Source organism: Talpa occidentalis, unplaced genomic scaffold (assembly GCF_014898055.3).
Source record: "Talpa occidentalis isolate TD23 unplaced genomic scaffold, MPIMG_talOcc4v2.1 talOcc4.4, whole genome shotgun sequence".
Lineage (NCBI taxonomy): Eukaryota > Metazoa > Chordata > Mammalia > Eulipotyphla > Talpidae > Talpa > Talpa occidentalis.
In genome coordinates, this window is record NW_023604295.1 from 88,011,470 (window position 1) to 88,032,684 (window position 21,215).

At 37.6% G+C, this 21,215-nt stretch overlaps 1 protein-coding gene across 1 annotated transcript; it reads left to right on the top strand.

Moving 5' to 3' along the window:
* The first annotated feature begins 851 nt into the window (after positions 1-851).
* On the top strand, positions 852-20,961 carry TM4SF1 (transmembrane 4 L six family member 1). The gene is made up of 5 exons (XM_037524649.2): positions 852-1,144; positions 3,673-3,762; positions 3,846-3,991; positions 8,806-8,989; positions 20,466-20,961. Exons 1-5 carry the CDS (start codon positions 968-970, stop codon positions 20,487-20,489), a joined length of 621 nt encoding a protein of 206 aa, XP_037380546.1. The 5' UTR covers positions 852-967; the 3' UTR covers positions 20,490-20,961.
* Positions 20,962-21,215: the final 254 nt, after the last annotated feature.

Genomic DNA, 21,215 nt, shown 5'->3' on the forward strand with positions numbered 1-21,215 from the left:
ACTATGACTCCCAGTTATTCCAGCCTCTTTCAATCTTGTTTCTGCCTCTGCTTGCCAGTCCCTTTCTCATCTGTCCTTTTCTCTTTCTTTCTATTCTTTTCATCCTTTCCCCATGCTTTATTTAGGTCTGCCTGGACCTTCCTGGCATCGCTTTGCCCAATTCCAATACCCAGGAATAAAAAGGTGCCTGAACCCTCTGTGTTGACTAATGCCACCTTTCCTTTGGTGCCAGGTTGATTTAGAGGCAGATGTCCAGGAAGGCTGGACAGTAGGATCCACCCTACAGAGCTTGCCAGAGGCAGAGGGAGAAGGCCACTCTGTCATTTTCCCAGCAGGCTTCCTCAATCCATGGGTGATGATAAGCCCTTTGCCTTTGAGAAGGAAAGGAGCGCTGAGCTGAGGAGAATTGCCCCAGGTCTCAAATTAAATCAGTGCAAAGGTGGAGGTGAGTACAGAGCACATCACTAAATTGGCATTTGTCCAGACAGCTGCGTGGAGCAGGATCATAGCCACCTTCAAAGCCGTGACCAGGACGGGCACCCTGTGGCTACTCGGCAGTTTCTAGAAAGTCGGATTAGAGTTTCCTGTCAAATGTTTCTCCTGGGAGGGAACTGCGCAGTGAATTCCTTGTTGAGGATTAATCATTTTCTCTCTTGCCTGTGACTGAGGCTGTTTCTCATGTTCTGTCCCGGGTTTCGCTTGTCTCAAGGATTTCATTTGAAGGGCGGGAACATTTCCCCTACATTCCCCCACCCACCCGGAGCCTGCAAGCAGGACCAATGAAAGCAAAGTACCTCATAAGCCCAATGACTAACAACTGAGAGTATTTAAGAGATGGGCTCAGGAATGGGCTGAGAATTGCTTTTGATTTTTCCACAGCCGGCCACCACCCATCTCGTCTGATTTGGGGCCTCGCTGCACTGCAGAGTGAAGGGGGACTACACCTTCCCAACTCCCTGCCACCACCATGTGCTACGGCAGATGCGCGGGGTGCATCGGGCAGTCTCTCTTGTGGCTTGCCATCTTGTGCATTGTGGCTAATATTTTGCTGTATTTTCCGAATGCGGAGACAATATATGCCTCTGAGCAACATCTCAGCCGATTCGTGTGGTTTTTCTCTGGCATTTTCGGAGGAGGCTTGCTGGTAAGTCTCTCAGAATTATTACAATCTTAAAAAGGTCTCTCCTGCTAATGAAATGTTTTCATAATGAGTTTTCATGGAAAGTTTTCTGTAATGCATTTTTCCAAATCCAGTGATTTTGTTGTTGTTGTTCATTCTTCTTTTGAAAGCAGATTACCTAAAAGTTGAGATAGGTTAAGTGTTAGTTTTATTAAAAGCTTTTTTACAAAATCCTCTTTCAACTAAAAGTGAACTACCATTTTCCTCAACTCTTACTTTACAGCTAAAACAGATACTAGTTTTTAATTTCGATTGAACAGATTATAGAGTTTCTAGTCTGGGCTCCATAGGCATTTTACATTTGCTCTGGGGAATGTTCTTTGCTTCTTCTTTAAATCAACAGAGTTTTGGATTCAGATTCTCTGCGGTTTATTCTCAGGTGTTTATGGCAGGAAAAAAATAAAGAATTCTGAGGTGCGGTGTATAGGAAAAATCTTACAGTTAGCAGCAGATCAGTGTCTGAGGTAAATTGTGGAATGGGTTGTTTTTTTCCAAGATTTGTTTTAATTGAAGTGAGGAATTTGCCTGCTGATCTGGGAGCTGAAAGTACTAGGTTCGACCACAGTATGGAAAGAATGTGAACAAACTTGAATTTGCTACATTAAAATGCCAGAATTGAGAATTTTATTTTTTTTATTTTTTTTATTTTATAGAGGCGTGTTTTATTTATTTATTTATTTTGTTTGTTTGTTTTGTTTATACATGCACTGGGTACAGTCAGAAGCGCGGGAGGGTGAGAGAATTCACCAGAGCCAGAGCGGGGAGCAGAGCAGGCAGAAGGACCGAGGTACACTGCTGAGGGGAGCAGCGGGCGGCAGGAGAGGTCTGCGCGCCATATGGGACCCTCCTCCGGTGGCTGGGGAGCAGCCAGGGATCGAACCGGCGCCACAGTGGCTGCGGGCAGCTTCGCAACCCAGCGCTCAACCGCTGCGCCACCGGGGAGGCCCAGAATTGAGAATTTTAAAGAGAAATTTTATGGAAATGCTAATACCACACAGAATATTTTTCTTAGGCAAAGATATTTACAACATTTAAACCTAATATGCAAAATATGGTTTGGAAAATCTTTAGATTTAAACATTCTTGCCATGTTAACATAATCATTTGGCTCTAATGTAACATCACATCAGTTTAAACTTCTTTAATCTTGAGCTCAAAGAATTTCAGACTTGCTTTACTTAAAGAGATTGTAGAACTATCTTCATGCAATTGTATCTTCAAATAAACAGTTCACATTCATTATACAGAGCTTCATCTTTCTTATTTGCAGAATAGCGTTAGTTATCCTGTTAAAGATTTGTTGTTATCTTCTGTTTTTTTCTCTTTTTTTAAAAAAAAAGATTTAACTATGCATACAAGAACTGGGGTACAGGCCAGACGTGTGAGGGGTGAGAAGATTCACTAAAGACAGAGTGGGGAAAAGAACAGACAGAACAGACTGACAAAATACACTGCTGAGGGGAACAGCAGGCAAGACAGGAGAGGTCTGCTGCGCCATGTGGGTCATCTCCCTGACTCGGGATGCAGATAGCTTCATCGTGCTGCATCTCAACCCCTTGCACCACCAAGGAGGCCCTGTTATTTTCTGTTTTTCAAGGGAAAAAAGTCAGATTTAAAAACAGTTTCATACTTCGCAAACAGAATTTATATGTAGGGTTATGTTATGAACACTTGTGGAATAAACACACTTTCTAGGTTATTATTTTGCCCATACCGTACCATGACTATACTCTTTTTAAAAAAAAAACATTTATTTATTTATGCATACAAGAACTGGGATACAGGCCAGAGGCGTAGGGGGCGAGAGGACCCACCAGAGACAGAGTGGGGAACAGAACAGGCAGACTGATTGAAATACACTGCTGAGGGGAGAAGTTGGCGAGGCAGGAGGGGTCTGCTGTGCCATGTGGGTAGCTCCCTGGCTGGAGATTGAACTCAAGCTGCAGTGGTGTGAATAGCTTAGGTTCCACCTTAACCCCTTGCACCACCAGGGAGGCCCCTATGGCTATACTCTTAACCTAAAGAGTGCTTTGACACATTACATGAAAACAAGAAGATGTTGTAATTAGAGGTTTTTTTCTCCACACAGTTAACATTACTTGAGACACCAGGTCAAACTTATCCAAAGTGAGTCAACATACCAGAAATATCAAAAGGTGCTCAGCCTGGGGAAAGACAGTAACTTTTTTTTTTTTTTAAAGATTTATTTACTTTTATACAAGAGCTGTGGTACAGGCCAGAGGTGTGGGAGGGTGAGAGGATTCACCAGAGGCAGAGCAGGGAGCAGAACAGTCAGACAACAGAAATACACTGCTGAGGGGCACAGCGGGCGCTACAGGAGAGATCTGCTGCACCATCTGGGATTCTCCCCGGCCGGCCAGATTGAACCCGTGCTGCTGAGGCTGAGGACAACTTCACAGCATGGGCTCAACCCGCTGTGCCACCGGGGAGGCCCGAAAGACAGTAACTTTTTATGCTTGTTTCCTAACCAGATGTTGCTGCCTGCAGTAGTCTTCATGGGAGTGGCTGATGACAACTGCTGTGGCTGTGGGGGCAACAAAGAATGTGGCAAGAGCTGTGCGGTAGGTCCCTTTCCAGGGAGGAATGGTTCCTAAGATGCATCTGGGAAACTGTGATTTACTTCCAATGTCTTTCCCTTCACTAGATGCTTGCTTCTGTACTGGTTGCGATCACGGGACTTGCTGGATCTGGCTACTGTGTCATCGTGTCAGTCCTGGGCTTAGTGGAGGGACCAATGTGCCGGGATTCATCTGGCCAGTGGAGCTATATCTTTGCCAAAACCAACGGAAGGTAAGTAATTGTTCCCTATTAGGCTACACATTATTTTCCAACATGTGTGTAATGACAGCCCTATCAAGCTAAAAAGACATCAGTCATCCATTCGTCCTTCCACTCAGTGAGGTTTATTGGCACTGACTCGGGCAGTGGTATCAGAGGATGCCCAGTGCCTGACCTCTAGAAGCTTTTAGTGCTTTTTAATGGATTCACTGATTCAGTCTTAATGATAACTCTAGGCGGTTACTGCTGCTATTGCTCTCACTCTACAGATCAGGAAATCAGAGATGAAGTAACTTATTCAAAGTCACATTGCTAGAAAACTTTTGCCATCAGGACTCGAAAGTGGGCAACCTGACTGTGTCCTGTGTACCCTATACCATAACAATAGACTGATTTTATTATTTTGTAAGAAAATGTTATGGAATCCTTATATAATAAGGATAAAAACATAAATATCTAATAGAAACTGGTGTGTACGATGAACATGAATGATAGCCTTTAAATTTTGAAAGGTTTTGAGATTCATGAGAGAAAATAGCATGAATAATGAATTTTTTATATTATTTTTTAAATTTTTTTACATCATTGTTCATTTTTAAACAATATTTGCTTCCCCCCACCCCCTCAGGTATAGTCCCCATAGAGTTTCCTTCACCAATGTTCCCATGCTCCCTCACCTCAGTCCCCTGTGCTCCTCCCTCCCTCCCCCACTCTGATCCCTCTCCCTCCTCTTCCCCTTCAGTAGGTCTCTGATTTATAATTGTCCTTTTTTGCTTTGTTGTGTTTTGTACTGTTATTATTTTTTTTACATGATGTCTTATTTGGTTCCCTTATATTCCTGCTGTAAGTGAAACCAATGGATGATGAATTTGAATTGACTATATTATCAAGAGTATTTGTCCCCCATGAATCATATATTATATATTAATGGTCATCAGTTCATGAACATGAAATTAGATAGACCTGAATTTGATCCCAGTTCTTCATTTGTTCTCTGTGTAGCCAGAAAAAGTGAATGGAGCCCTCTGTACTCAGTTACTTCATCTGTAAAATAAAACCAATACAATGAGCAGGGAGATTAATGATATACAATATATAAAATAGCTCTCTTGCAGAAACTGATGCATAGTGAACACTGTCACTGTTAGCTGCTGATATTGTTTACTAACTTATAATGAACACAACCCACTGGAAGGAGGAAAATTAGCACTTATAGAAATTACAAATTTTGGTCATCAAAATTGTTATTGAGCATGGTTCATCTTTGTTCAGAACATACTAAATGTATTAGTAGAAATTAGTATTCATAAACATGCAAATGACCATAAATCCACTTCTAAAAAAGGTAATGATTAGTGAAACTGGAATGCAAGTAGTGTGAGATTTTAAATGTTTTCATAGCTGATGATATGCTCTTCCCATGATCCACTCCAGCTTCTGCAAGAAACTTTCCTCTTCTATATCATTCCTCATTTCAACCTGTCTAGGGATTTCAATATGGGACATAGCTAGTGGTCACAAGCCGGTAATTAGTTGCTGAATAGCTATGCCATGTGGGACGATTAATTTTTTTACATTATGTCCTGAAATTTTAAATTTTTGTTTCACTGACATCCAGAAAGAAAGGATCCAAGGACAAAATGTTTTGTAACCAATAAAATTAACTTCTGACTAACTCAGTAAATCATTTCAAAGTTAGATCTCTAATCCCCAGTGTCATTTTCTGCTGTGGTAGGAGGAAGAGATAAGGAAATGTAGAATTAAGTCAATCCTTGATTTTCCTGTGAGATTGAATCCTATTTCATTAAGAATCCAAATTATTATAGCAAAAGCCAAATTCCAGGAGAGCAATTAGAGGTAGAATGTTTGAGTGTTTAGAATATTCAGATATTCAGGAAATCTCTTAAGTCATATATGTAACATATGTATTATACAACTTATATATATAGGTCATATGTATATGTATATATGACCTTATATATAAGGTCAGATATGACCTTAATATAGTTTGCTAACATCTCACAAAGTGGCTTCAGATTGTTTTTTATGATTCAATTACTTTTAAAATGTGTTAAGTACCTACTGTGTTTCAGATACTGGCTAAGGGACTGGAAATACTATTGATAAACGCCTAGTTCCTAACTTCATGGAGCTCAGACTTGTGGAATTGCTACATAAGCAGGTGTTTACCCTGGATTAGCTAAAGTACCCTTTCATGTTTGGTTTACCAGAGCAGCATGCTTGTTCCATAGACAGTACTTATTTTCTCTTCCCTTAGACTTTACGGAATTCCGGAAAAGAGCCCATCTTTTGTTCACTATTATATCCCCAGTCCTGGCTCAGTGTCTAAATAACTTTGAGTACTCAATAATCTTTGTTGAATAAATGAGTACAATGTGCTGCATGCTACTATAGGTGTGTGCGCACAATATCATGAAAGTAAAAAGGAATATCAAATTAATTGGAATTAATTTTTGTGCTTCATGTTGCAGAGTAATGTGTTCCTTAAAAGCGGAGTTTTCCTCATAAAGATCTCAATTAGGAAAACCTGCATATTAAATCTCCAAGCTTGTCAATAATTGGATAATTTTCAAAAGGAACAATTTGAATTTTAATAAATGATCTGAATTGATATTCAAAAGTCCCAAAGAGCTAATGTAAAGAATTTATATTCCCTAAAAAACATACACTCATCATTTATATTCCCTAAATAACATACACTCATCATTGGTTACAAAATCCTATCTTCCACACAGATAACAAATAATAATACAATTAGGAAACAGATTTTAAAAATCATCTAGAATTGGGCCTCCCCTGGTGGCGCAGCATTTGAGCGCTGGGCTGAGAAGCTGCCCACAGCCACTGCAGCGCTGGTTCGATCCCTGGCCGCTGGGCAAGGGTCCCACATGGCACGCAGACCTCTCCTGCAGCCTGCTGCTCCCCTCAGCAGTGTACTTCGGTCCTTCTGCCTGTTCTGCTCCCCGCTCTGGCTCTGGTGAATTCTCTCACCCTCCCGCTCTTCTAACTGTACCCAGTGGTTGTAAAAATAAAATAAATAAATCTTAAAAAAAATAAAATAAAAATACATTAAAAAAATCATCTAGAATTCCACTACCTTAAAATTAGTTTCATTTCACTTATAATCAGGGAAATGCAAATCAAAAGCACAATGAGATACCACCTTACACCAGTTAGAATGGCACACATTAAAAAAGCAGGAGGAGCCTCCCTGGTGGCACAAGGGGTTGAGCATCAGCACTATGGAGCAATCCGCAGCTACTGCAGCACGAGTTCGGTCCCCAGCAAGGGAGGTGACCCACATGAGCAGCCTCACCCGCTGCTTTCCTTAGCAGTGTATTTCAGTCAATCTGCCTTGTTCTGCTCCCCACTGTGTCTCTGGTGAATCCTCTCACCACCCCCCCCCACACCTCTGGCCTGCACCCCAGCTCTTATATGCATAAATAATCTTTTTTTTTTTTAAAAAGGAGGAGGGCCTCCCTGGTGGCACAGTGGATTGAGCGCAGCACTGTGAAGCTGTCTGCAGCCTCTGCAGCACGAGTTCGATCCCTGGCCTGCCAGGGAGAATCCCACATAGCAAGGCAGACCTCTCCTGTCTCACCCACTGCTCCCCTCAGCAGTGCTTTCAGTCTATCTGCTTGTTCTGCTCCCCGATCTGTCTCTGGTGAATCCTCTCAGCCTCCTGCACTTCTGGCCTGTACCCCAGTTCTTATATACATAAAATAAATCTTTTTTTTTTAAAAAGAGGAAACAACAAATGTTGGCAAGGATGTGAAGAAAAAGGAACTCTTCAACAGCACTGGTGGGAATGCATACTGTTCCAAACACTATGGAAAGTTGTGTGGAGGTTCCTCAAACTACTAAAAATGGGACTAACATATGACCCAACAATTCCACTCCTATGACACAAGAACACATCAATTAAAAAAGATACCTGTACCCCAATGTTTATTACAGTACTATTTACAATAGGTAAGACATGAAAACAACCCAGTGCCAAAAATAGATGACTGTATCAAGAAGATATGGTAAATATATACAATGGAATACTATTCAGCATCAAAAAAGATAAATTAATGCCATTCGCAGCAATGTGGATGGAGCTTAAAGGGATCATGCTCAGTGAAATAAGCCAGAAGAAAAATTTTCATTTATAGGAGGAATATAGGGGAACCAAATAAGGAATCAAGGGGAAAAATAATAACAATAATAATATAATTTAAAAAAAACTAACAGGCAACCATAAATAAGAGACATTCTGTGAGGGAAGGGGAATAAAAGGCATCAAAATAGGGGGGAGAAGAGCACAATGGACTATGGTGAAGATTCACAGGTGAACTGGTGGTGGGAATTTTAAGGGGAACATACAATGATGTAAAAGATGTAAATTTAAAAGATTATAAAAAATTAGTTTCATTTTCCATATTAGCTCTTAGTTCACATCTACTTACATACATGAACGTTACTTTGCTTTAAATATAGCATAAATGCAATTTTGCATTTTAAGTTACATGGCATTTAGAGAATATAAACATTAGAAAGCAAAGAGTCAAAATATCATTAGATGTTTCAGAAAACAAAGAATCAAACATTACAAATTTTCATTTTTATTTTTGTCACTATAACAAGATCTGGGCTAAATTCCTTACATATCATAAATGACTTGGGTCAGAAGAATTTGATATAAAACATTTGAATTAATTTATTTTTTCTTTAGCAAAAAACTGCCACACACACAAAAAAAAATAGCTTATGAGACATCCATAGAAGATATTTTGTTGTTTTTATTCTTGTTTTATCCACAGATACATTACAGATAGCTCCACGTGGTCCCAGTGCCTTGAACCCAAGAACGTTGTGCTTTGGAATGTCTCTCTGTTTTCAATCCTCCTGGGACTTGGTGCACTCGAATTCATCTTGTGTTTCATTCAAGTAATAAATGGAATGATCGGAGGCCTGTTTGGCTGTTGCTGTGCTCACCGTCAACAGGTAGGAACCTATATGAAAATATCACAGCCTGGCTCATGTGAATTATTACCATAATGCACCACTGTTTTCATAATAGAGACAAAAGGCAAAATATGACACCACTCAACCTACCAGCATCATCATCGTAGCAAAACATTTACAGCGTTTGGTTTTGATCTCAATGATGAGTTTCCTTGAGTGTCACAGTCACTGGATATTCTTTGTAGTTGTAGATAAGAGAGTGTCACCCAATGACAAAGTGCCTCTTCAGAATCTAACCACTGCCCTCTTTACTACCCTTCCTCTGGCTGCAAGAGAAATGTCCTTTCCCAACTAGTGGCACAAATAATGGTGCACATTCATTGCACTTGGCACCATGCAAAAGCCATATTTCAGATGAGACTGTGACCCAAATATTAAGCAATATGTCTAAGACCGCATAGTTAGGAAGTAACAGGCTTCAAAGCCTTGGTCCTTTTATGCCACATCTCCTGCTCTTAGCCTGTATGCAACACTTGCTGAGTTTTCTACAATTCCTTCTTAATAAAGATTCACAAAAAATACCCAAACAGGGCCTCCCTGATGGTGCAGGGGTTAAATCTTTAAAAAAAAAAAAAAAAAGAAGAAGCCCAAACAGCGAAACAGAGAAACACTAGTAATGTCTGAATAGCAGCTCATGAAAAAACTTTTACTGTGAAAGAAAACCAGGAAGCACTTGTTTCCTGGGATATGATTTTGGAGAAAAAAAATATGCATTTATTAGTAGTAGGGAAAGTTCTTGCTCTTTTTTTAAGATTATTTTTTTTATTTATGCATACAACAGCTAGGGTGTAGGCCAGAAGTGCAGGGGGTGAGAGGATTCACCAGAGACAGAGTGGGGAGCAGAACAGGCAACTGACTGAAATACACTGCTGAGGGGGGCAGCAGGTGAGACAGGAGAGGCCTGCTGCGCCATTAGGGTTAGTTCTCTGGTGCAGGAGCAGTGGCTGATAGCTTCATAGTGCTTAGACTTAACCCCTTGCACCAGCAGGGAGACCCGAAAATTCTTGTTCTTATAGCCTCCTAAAGAACATATTAAATTGATGTAAGTTAGACATCGAGGGGTTTTGTCTAACTCTGTAAGACAAAGCTCTTGTTTTATGTCTTACTCTGTAAAATACGTCTAAGTAAACAGAAACATTTATTAACTATTAATCTTCTGGTCCAAAGTCTTTCAATTTTCTTTTAAATTAAGACAAAATCTTATGAAAACTAAAAATCCATTGCTACCAGTAAAGATTTTGCTTAAATAAATGGAAACTATAATTTTTGAGGGGAAGTTAAAATAAAAATCTTATCAGGAAAGTACAGCAAGATTAATAGTTTCCTTGGGAAGCTCCCAAATTTCCAAGCAAACAGTGGTGTGGAAAACTTTCAATATGGGGTTGTTTCCAGGCAATAGGTATGGGGAGAGATAGAGACGAACCCTTTGGAGATTACTATAATCTGACCTTAGCTTTAATCTTGAATTTCATAGAAGACAGAGTTTGAATTAGGTGAGGCCCCACTGGACTTAAGAGCTCAGTGCATTTTGGGGACAGGCATGATATCTCAATGACCCAAATTGCTGAACTTCTGAGTTGGGAGAGCAAGTAACCCCACTGGGTTTACCATCTGAGTCATAGCAGGTGTGGTTCCTTCCCGGACACTGCTGAGCAGATCTGCTACTTTTTTTATAGGACAAAAGATGTTTCCAAAGGGCAAGGTTTTCAATGTAGAGGAGTGAAGTCTATAAATCAGTAGCATTCATTCCAAAGGCTGCTCACATTGAGGCCAGTCCTGTGTGACACTCCATAGCATTACCTCTTAAATCCCTAAGAGTAAAAACATACCCCAAACACAAAGTCAAGCAAGCACAGGGATGTTGCAGTTTCCACGGGTCCTTTCTGAAGCTTTTGTCAGGGGATGGTATGGAGTCTGGTTTATTTAGAAAACATTTTGTGAGCATTGTTTAGCCCTCAGTATTAGGGGACAGAGCTCTGCTGAAGTTGACGTCAGTCTGCTTTACGTTCCCTCTAAACAGAAATTAAAATTACTGAAATGCCATCATTGTTTGCTTTGCCTGATTGTAACCTGTTGCGTATTTCATTTTCTTTACAGCAATATAACTGCTAAAAGAATCACCCCAAGAGGGAACCATAATCTTCCTCTATTTCATTGTAATTTATATATTTCACTTGTGTTGATTTGTACAATTTTTCAGTGTCTCATACTCCACTTAGTCTGCATTTATAAATGTGTCTAAAGACTGCTATCTTCATGGGATCATTGTTTGAACTTAGCAAACAAACATCTTTTAGGAATGGGAAGATAAACAAACTCATGATGTAATTTACAGACAGAGGGTCAGCATATGTAGAATAAACTCTGACCTGAAGTAATGTTTTGGAGAAATATTTCAAGGATAAATAGCACATTCCAATTCCTGTTGGATATATGTTGTGTGCATTTGTTTGTTAAGTAAGAGATTTATAGTTGCCTTTTTTTAAGACCTTGAAGGAAAAAAATCTAGCAACCTAAGATGTGTTTTTTACTGTTTATATGGTGTTTCCTATTCGTGTGTCTTTTTGAAAGGCTTTTTGAACTGTTTTGTGTTCTGTGAAAGACAGACATTTGCCTGAAGTGGGGGGTTGGATTGGGAATACTCCAAGCCAAATGCATGAGCCAGAACATGCAGTGTTGCTGGTACCACCAGATCCTAAATTTTCCCAACATGTGGCAAGTTCTTTGTCCTTCAAAGACAAGCACTAGGGATTATAGTGTAAAGAAGAAAGACCTGCATAATTAGAAGAAAGATGGGAAATGGATTGGCACCATGGGACAAAAGGGAGGAGGAGGAAGGGTCATCATATGGAATACCCCTAAATCTTGCTTGTTTGAAATACAACAAAATTAAGTATTCATTACTTTTTTGTTGTTTAGTTTCATTGTCCTTTGTTTAAGATCTATTTATTCTTCCCTTTTTTTTTTTTTTGGTTTCCAGGCTGTGTAGTTCCTATTGCTGAGTTCCAGTGTCTTCTGGTTTCTTTAGTCCAATTTCTCTCCTTCCCCTTTTCTCTCCTCTTCTACCCTCTTCAGCTCTCTGCACATTGTCTTTATTATGCCATCCCCAGGATCAACCCCCTAGTTAGGAAAATTTCCTTTCTGCTGGGTGCTCCAGACATCAAGCTCCTGGGTAAGGAAACAGATATTTTCTTTCTTGCTATTTTATATCTGCTGTCCAGAATTAGACTCATTAAAGGGACAGAATCCCTGACTTTTTATAATTGTCTACAGCTTTTCTATTGTTGGTGCTTATTGACATAGGCAACAGACAGGAAAGTCAATAAAGCTTTATTGACTTCAGCGTTCTTCCTGCACATCAGTGCACTACAGGGCTCTAATCTTTTATGTATCTTGGACCCTCTAGCAATCTGGTAAAGTGGGCAGTCTCCTTGGAATATAAAGATGCACAACATAAAGTACAGTTGACCTCTGAACAACATTGGTTTCAATTGCATGGGTACACTTAATGGCAATTTTTTTTTCTATCCTTTCCACATTCAGGAATCCCCTGATATAACACCTTGTGTATGAAGGGAATACTTTAAGTTATCCCATTTTTCCTGGGGGTGGGGGTGGGGAAGAGAAGGAAAGGAAAAAGGCAACACACCTAACACCTGAGTTGTTTATGGGTCAACTGTACTTAGGATTACAAAGTAAACCAATGTGTTAGAATCTTTTATCAAAACATATTTTTAATTAGAAAATAGTTATCTTGATAGCCAGTCTATTACACCAATGTCTTCAAACAAGAATGCAGCTATTGCATGTGATCTAACATCAATTCAATGAGTGGATCTAAGAATGAATGTATTTTGAAATATGATTCCAATTGAAATGATATTTTGAGATGAATATATGTGATATAAAATATACATAATGTTGACAATTGATCAAGTAATAATCATTATTGCTACTACTGTGATTTGTTACATGCACTTTTAATAAAGGAAACTTTAAAATGTGAGGGGTTAATCAAAACAATGACTATTTTTCCCCACCCAAGTTTCTCATCTTCCTCCCCAAAGATCTACCCATTCACCTCCTGGAAGTTCTTGGAAATCCTTGCAATAGAGGATCCAAAAAATGAAGCATAATGATGAGTTGTGCGCACATTTTTTTTTTGTCCTATCCTCAAATGAAATGACAATAATAATTATTAACTGCACAGTAATAATTGCAATCCTTTATTGAGTTCTGGTAATGTTTCTGTTATTCTACTTTCTATACATAATTACTCACTGAAATCTTTCAACATAATTAAAACTCAGAGAAGTTAAGTCTACAGTCACAATTTTTAGCAGGTGAAAACAATGTGGTTCAAGTACAATTCAGCTTAACATGAATATTCTTGCTTTTCCACTCCTCTTCTGAGCTCCATCCACCCTCTCTGCCCTCTTCCAAGGGCAAGAGTCTGCTGTCCTCTCACACTAGAACTCAGCCTCTCTCCCCGCCTAGCAGGCCACTGTGATTGTTAAACATCCCCATCCCAGAGGGAAGATTTGAGTGACTCAAAGTTTCTCCTAGCTTGTTAATTCTTTAATAGTAGACATTGGTCATTGCCCAGAGGAAATAACTTACGCAAGTTACCTTCTATCCAGTTTATTTCTATTTATAGGTCACACTCAGAGTCTTTAATATTCCAACCCCTCAATTTCGATGAAAATCCCCTTGGGGATTGAATCAAAACAGCTTATTATCACCTGCCATCATAAAAACAATGAGAATTACTATGGAATTTGAATCACCTAAAGAGCACATCAGGCCTAAAGGTGAAATAGTTTCCTCTGTGTGTCAATTAACCATACTTACCAAATTTACAAATAACCACCAGCATAAAGGAAATCTCTTAAATTGAAATATAACAAAATTAATGGAATATTACCTTCATTACAATTTGTTACATGTGTGAGATCTCTTTAATGCCATTTCATTTGATGTTTACACACCACAGTGGCTATAGGTATGGGATTTAGTGCAAGTTTTCAGAAAAACAAAACTTACTAAGTCCTCTTGAACTTTATAACTTGGTATTTTTACTTTAAGAAATTTTTTTTAAGAGAATCATCAGGGATGTTCAGTTTCCAAGGATATTTTGGAAGTATTGTTTATACCAAGAAAAATATCCAACTAGGTATTGTCTGATAAAATGTAGTCAGTAAAATGTAGTTGGCACAACATAATTATGTATATGTAGATATATATTTATAATACATATGTACCGAAAATAATAATTTTGATCACATTCTGGGTGATTTTTCTCTTCATTTTACTTTTACTTTTGCTTATTTACTGAAATCTCTATGATAAACACATTACTTTCAGACAGAAAACAAAAATTAGGAAAGAAAAGTTCAGGCCTAAAAATTTTTCAGGGAGTTGTCTGCAATCTTTAAAGGAAACTCCCAAAATTATGAGAGCACTATTGTTCTTGTGAGTGAACAGGAGTCATTACAGTAAACACTAGAGAATAATTGTGCTTGCAATTAGGTGAAGGGATGGGCCAGGTGACACAGTAACCACAAGCTAAAAATATTATGGGGAGGCCATAATTCCTACCCTGTGTTTGGGAAATACAAGTGCATGACATCTACTAAATCTACCTACTAAATACGATTTTCATAAATATCAACTATACATCTGTTCCATTTTAAAAATGAAAGTAGTGATAAGATTTTACTGTGAGCATTGACTTTATTTTGACTTTTTTTAGCAAGGCCTGAACTTTTTCATTTTACTTTTCTGAGTTGAGAAGAGGATTAACAAACACATGGGTTTATATGACTTCACCCCACCTGATTTGAAGAAGTGATCCAATCCATCTTAACAAGTATAAAAATTCAGTCATCCATCCTAGGCTAGTACAAATTGTTCTTCCTTCTTTTTAAAAATGAGATACTTTTGGATGTGTCTGTGTCTTTGTCAATTTAGATATTTTATTTATTGATTCTAATTTTTAAAATTTTCTTACATCATTGTTCATTTTTGTACAATATTTAATTTCTCCCCTCAGGTGTAGTCCTCATAATTTTCCCAATACCACCAGCCATGAATTGTCACCAGATTTCCTTTCCTGTTTTGACTCCTCTCCCTCTCCTATTCTGTGCTTCATATCTATGATCAGCTTACTAGTTTTGTCTTTTTCCTGACACTTTGTTCGGTTTCCCTATATTCCTCCTGTAAGTGAAACCATCCAGTATTTTTCTTTTTCCTTCTGACTTATTTCACTGAACATAATCCCATCCAGCTTCATCCATGTTGCTGCAAATGTCTTGAATCTATCTTGTTTTATCACTGAATAATATTCTATCAAATGTCTTGAATCTATCTTGTTTTTATCACTGAATAATATTCTATTGTGTATATAAATATACACAATAGAATATTATTCAGTGATATATATATAGTGATATATACATGATATATATATGATATATATATATAGCTATATATATATAGTGATATATAGTGTATATATATATATATATACACTACATTGTCTTGATCAATTCATCTGTTTTGGGGTGCTTAGGTTGTATCATATCTCAGCTATTATAAGTAGTGTTGCAGTAAACACAAAAGTGCAGGCTTCCTTTCAAATTAATATTTTTTGTGTACTTTGAGTAGATTCCTTGGAGTGGAATTGTTGGATCATATGGTAGATACATTTTTAGTAATTTGAGGGACCTCCACACAGATTTCCATCGTGGTTGGACCAAACTTCATTCCCAGTAGCAGTGTAAGAGGATTGCTTTTTCTCCACATCCTTGCCAGCATTTGTTAATGCCAGTTTTTTTAATATGAGCTATTCTCAAGAGGTATGAGCTGATATCTTATTGTGGTTTTGATTTGCATTTCCCTAGCTATAAGTGATATTGAAAATTTTTTCATATACCTATTGGATACTTGCATTTCCTCTTTGGAGAAATGTCTTTTTAGCTCTTCTGCCCATTTTTTATAAAATAAATTTTATTTTTATATTCCCCATACAATTGCAACCCCCTTATTTTGACCCCAATCACTCCCCTCCTTGCCCCCCACCCCCCATAGAGTGTCTCTGGTTCATAGTTTTTTTGTTGATTTTGATTTTCACATTCTTATAGTTATTCATTTTCCTGGTCCCTTATTTAAGTTTTCTAGATTCCTGCTATGAGTGAGACCATCCGGTATTTTTCTTTTTCTTTCTGGCTTATTTCGCTGAGCATGATACCTTCCGGTGCCATCCATGTCTCTGCAAATTGCATTTGTTTATCTTTTTTGAATGCTGAGTAATATTCCATGGTGTATATGTACCACATCTTCTTGATCCAGTCATCTATTTCTGGGCATTTGGGTTGTTTCCAAAGCTTAGCGATAGTAAATTGTGCTGCTATAAACATAGGGGTGCAGGTGCTCCTTGGAATTGATGTTTCTGTGTCCTTTGGGTAAATATTCTGGATCATATGGAAGCTCTATGTTTAGTGGGTCCAGAAATCTCCACACAGCTCTCCATAGTGGTTGGACCAGTTTGCACTCCCACCAGCAGTGCAGGAGAGTTCCTTTTTCTCCACATCCTCACCAACATTTGTTGTTGGTAGTTTTTTTTAATATGTGCCATTCTCACTGGTGTAAGATGGTATCTCATGGTAGTTTTGATTTGCATTTCCCTGATTACAAGTGATGTTGAACATTTTTTCATATGCCTGTTGGCCATTTGCATTTCCTCTTCAGAGAAGTTTCTTTTTAGCTCTTCTGCCCATTTTTTGACTGGATTATTTTCTTTGTTGTTGTTGAGTCTCATCAGCTCTTTGCAGATTTTTGTGATCAGTCCTTTATCATTAGTGTTGTATGCAAAAATGTTCTCCCAGTTGGTGGGGTTTCTCTTTGTTTTGGTTATTGTCTCTTTTGCTATGCAGAAGCTCTTTAATTTGATGTAGTCTCAGCTGTTTATCTTTGCCTTCACTATCACTTCTTTGGGTGATGTGTCTGTAAAGATGTCTTTGATGTGCATATCACGTAGTGTTTCGCCTATATTTCCTTCTATGTATTTTATGGTTTCAGGTCTTATGTCTAGTTCTTTAATCCATTTTGAGTTGATTTTTGTGTATAGTGTGAGGTAGTGGTCAAGCTTCATTCTTTTGCATGTAGCAACCCAGTTTTCCCAGCACCATTTATTGAACAAACTTTCTTTGCTCCAATGCATAGTCTTTGCTCCTTTGTCAAAGATTAGTTGACCATAAATCTGTGGGTTTATTTCTGGATTTTCTATTCGATTCCATTGGTCTGTGTGTCTGTTCTTGTTCCAATACCATGCAGTTTTGATGATTATGGATTTGTAGTATAGTTTGAAGTCTGGGCGTGTGATGCCTCCATTTCCTTCTTTTTTTTTCAGGAGAGCTTTGGCTATTCGGAGTTTTTGGTGATTCCATATGAATTTCATCAAGAATTGTTCTATTTCTTTGAAGAATGACATTGAAATTTTTATTGGAATAGCATTGAATCTGTATATTGCTTTTGGTAGGATGGCCATTTTGATGATGTTTATTCTTCCAATCCATGAGCAGGGGATGTCTTTCCATTTCTTTGTGTCTTCTTCTATTTCTTTTAACAGTGTTTTCTAGTTTTCTTTGTATAGGTCCTTTACCTCTTTTGTTAGATTTATTCCCAAGTATTTGATTTTTTTTGTTTCGATAATAAACTGGATGGTTTTTTGGATTGCAAGGAGTACAAATATTTTCTTCCATTCAGTAGGGTGTCTCTTCATTTTATTTACAGTCTCTTTCACTTTACAGAAGCTTTTTAGTTTGATGTAGTCTTAGCTGCTTTTCTTTTCCTTCCTGCAGATGAGTCCTCAAAGATATTTCTGAGCTGTGTATCATATAGAGTTTTGCCTATGTTTTCTTCTATATATTTTATTGTTTCAAGCCTTACATTCAAGTCTTTTTTCTACTTTGAGTTGGTTTTTGTGCATGGTATGAGTTAGTAGTCATAGTTTCATTTTTTTTGCATGTAGCAGTCCAGTTTTCCCAGCACCCTTTATTGAAGAAACTAGCCTTATTCCAGTGTATATTCTTTACTCCCAGGTCATAGATTAGTTGACCATATATGTGTGACTTTATTTCTGGGTTTTCAATATGATTCCATTGGTCTCTGTGTCTGTTTTTGTTCCAGTGCCATGTTGTTTTAACTATTATGACTTTGTAGTACAGTTTGTAGTTTGGGAGTATAATACCTCCATTCTTCCTCTTTTTAGTCAGAAGAGCTTTGGCTATTTGAGGCTTTTTGTGGTTCCATATAAATGTAATCAATATTTTTTTCACTTCTTTGATTTTTATCGGAATTGCATTGAATTTAAATTGATCTTGGTAAAATTGCCATTTTGTTAATGTTAATTCTTCCAATGCATGAGCAGGTAATGGCTTTCCATTTCTTTGTGTCTTCTATTTCTTTTAACAATGTTTTGTAATTTTGTTTGTATAAGTCTTTCACATCCTTTGTTTGATTTATTCCCAGATATTTAATTGTGTTTGGTATAATTGTAAATGGGATGATTTTCTTAATTTCTTCTTCTTCAGACTGATTGTTTGCACATAGGAAGGCTAGTGAATTTTGTATGTTGACTTTGTAACCTGCTATTTTACTGAACTGGTTTATTGTTTTAATTAGTTTTTCTGTGGAGTTTTTAAGAATCTCTCTATATATTATCATATCATCTGCAAATAGTGATAATTTTACTTCTTTCCCTATGGATTACTTATCTGCCTTTCTCTTGCCTAATATCTCTAGCTAGGACTTCCAGTATAAAATTGAAAAGCAGTGGTAAGGGTAGACATCCTTGTCTTTTTCCAGTTCTTAAGGGAAAGGCTTTCAGTTTTGCATCATTAAGAATGATGTTAGCTGTGGGTTTGTCATATATGGCATTTATTATGTTAAGGTATGTTCCTTCTATTCCAAGAATTTTGAGGACCTTCATCATAAATGGATGTTGAACTTTATCAAATGTGTTCTTAGCTTCTATTGACATGATCATATGGTTTTTATTTTTCTTTTTATTGATGTGTTGAATTACATTAATTGATTTTTAGATGTTAAACCATCCTGTGCCCGGAATAAATCCCACTTGGTCATGGTGTATTATCCTTTTGATGTGTTGTTGGATTTGGTTTGCTAGGATTTTAGATTTGGTTTGCTAGTATTTTGTTGAGAATTTTTGCATCTGTATTCATTAGGGAAATTGGCCTGTAGTTTCTTTTTTTGTGTGTTGTCTTTGTTTTTGGTATTAGTGTAATGTTGGCTTCATAAAATGTATTTGGTAGTATTCCTTCTTTTTCAATTTTTTGAAAGAGTTTTTGTAGGATAGGCACCATTTCTTCTTTGAACAGTTGCTAGAACACATTTTACATACATATTTTAATTACTGCAGGTAAAGAAGTCTGCTTGGTCTTTTTAGAGTTGGATCATGTTGACTTCTGAAATAGATGAGTTTCTCTCTCTCATTCTCTCTTTCCCTCTCTCTTCACACACATACAGACACACAAACACCACAACTATACACATATTTTCTTAATAAACAGCTATTTAAAAGAACAGTATGTGGCCCTCCCCAGTGGCTCAGCGGTTGAGCGCAGCCTCTGCAGCACTGGTTCAATCCCTGGCTGCCAGGCGAGGGTCCCATATGTTGCGCAGACCTCTCCAGCCGCCTGCTGCTCCCCTCAGCAGTGTACTTCCTCAGTCTGCCTGCTCTGCTCTTCGCTCTGACTCTGGTGAATTCTCTCACCCTCCTGTGATTCTGGCTGTGCCCAGTGCTTGTATAAATAAATAAATCTTTAAAAAAATAAAAAATAAAATTATGATACTTTGTTCATAATGGATTTTAAAAAAATAAAAGAACAGCATGAAACATTTAAGAATTTCAGAAATATGAGAACCAAAACCATCTATTCTACCACCACCCTTAATTTTGATGACACAATTATGAATTTGATATCATTGAATGTAGGTAAATTCTTAAGATAGAGAAAGGAGTGGTGAGTCCCTTATACAACAATCAAAATACTAGTTTTGTTTTGTTTTTTATAGGAGCAACACTATATTTCCCCAAGAGGGGCTGTTTCAAGATGTCTATACTCCAAGTTACTTCCTGCCAGTGAAAGACATTGCATTCCACTTGCTAATTCTTACCACACCCCTCTGTGTTACATGTGTACAAATATCATTGATACACATTCAGGGCTCAGGGCCAATGCAATGACTCTTTTACTTTTACATGGTATGGGATGCCTAGGAATGTTTGAATGCAAAACACAGGTAAGCAGGCTGGAATAGCTCTGAACACCTAACTCCATATTATTTAAAGCAAACCCTCAAATAAACAATAGATCTAATATGATAGTTAACACTCTCAGTAAATCTCTGATATCTATTAATTTTTTTTAAGCAGGTACATATGCAACTGGCATAGAATTGAAAACTCAAAATAAAACCACACATATATGGTCAACTGATCTATGACAAAGGAGCGAAGAATATACACTGGAACAAGGAAAACCTCTTCAATAAATGGTGCTGGGAAAGTGGATTGCCACATGCAAAAGAACAAAACTGGACTACTATCTTATACCATGCACAAAAATCAACTCAAAGTGAATAAAAGAGTTGGATGTAAGACCTGAAATCATAAAATATATAGAAAAAACCAAAACACTCCATGACATAAACTTAAGAAACTCGAAGCAAGGAAAATTAAGGAGAATATAAACAGCTGGGACTATATCAAATTTAAAATCTTCTGTAGAGGAAGAGTACCCAAAGCAAAGATACTGAATGAGGCATCCATGAGAGGAAGGAGAGGGCAAGGTGATGGGGAGGAGTGAAAATGGAAAAAAAAAAAGAATAATGTAATTAATGTAATCAAGTATGCATGATTTTATATAATAAAGACTAAATATATCAACTAAATAAAAATGAGTTTAAATTTTTTGAAAAATCAACCATTTTTAAAATTACTTGCAGTAAAATGGCCACAAAATGAATGAATTTTGACATAAGTTTATACCCATGTAACAGCATCTAGAACAAGATGAGGACATTTCAAGCACCAAAAAAACTCTCATACCCTCTCCCAGGCAATAGACACCTCCACACACATCCAGAATGACTGTTTCTAATTTCTATCACCATAGAGAAC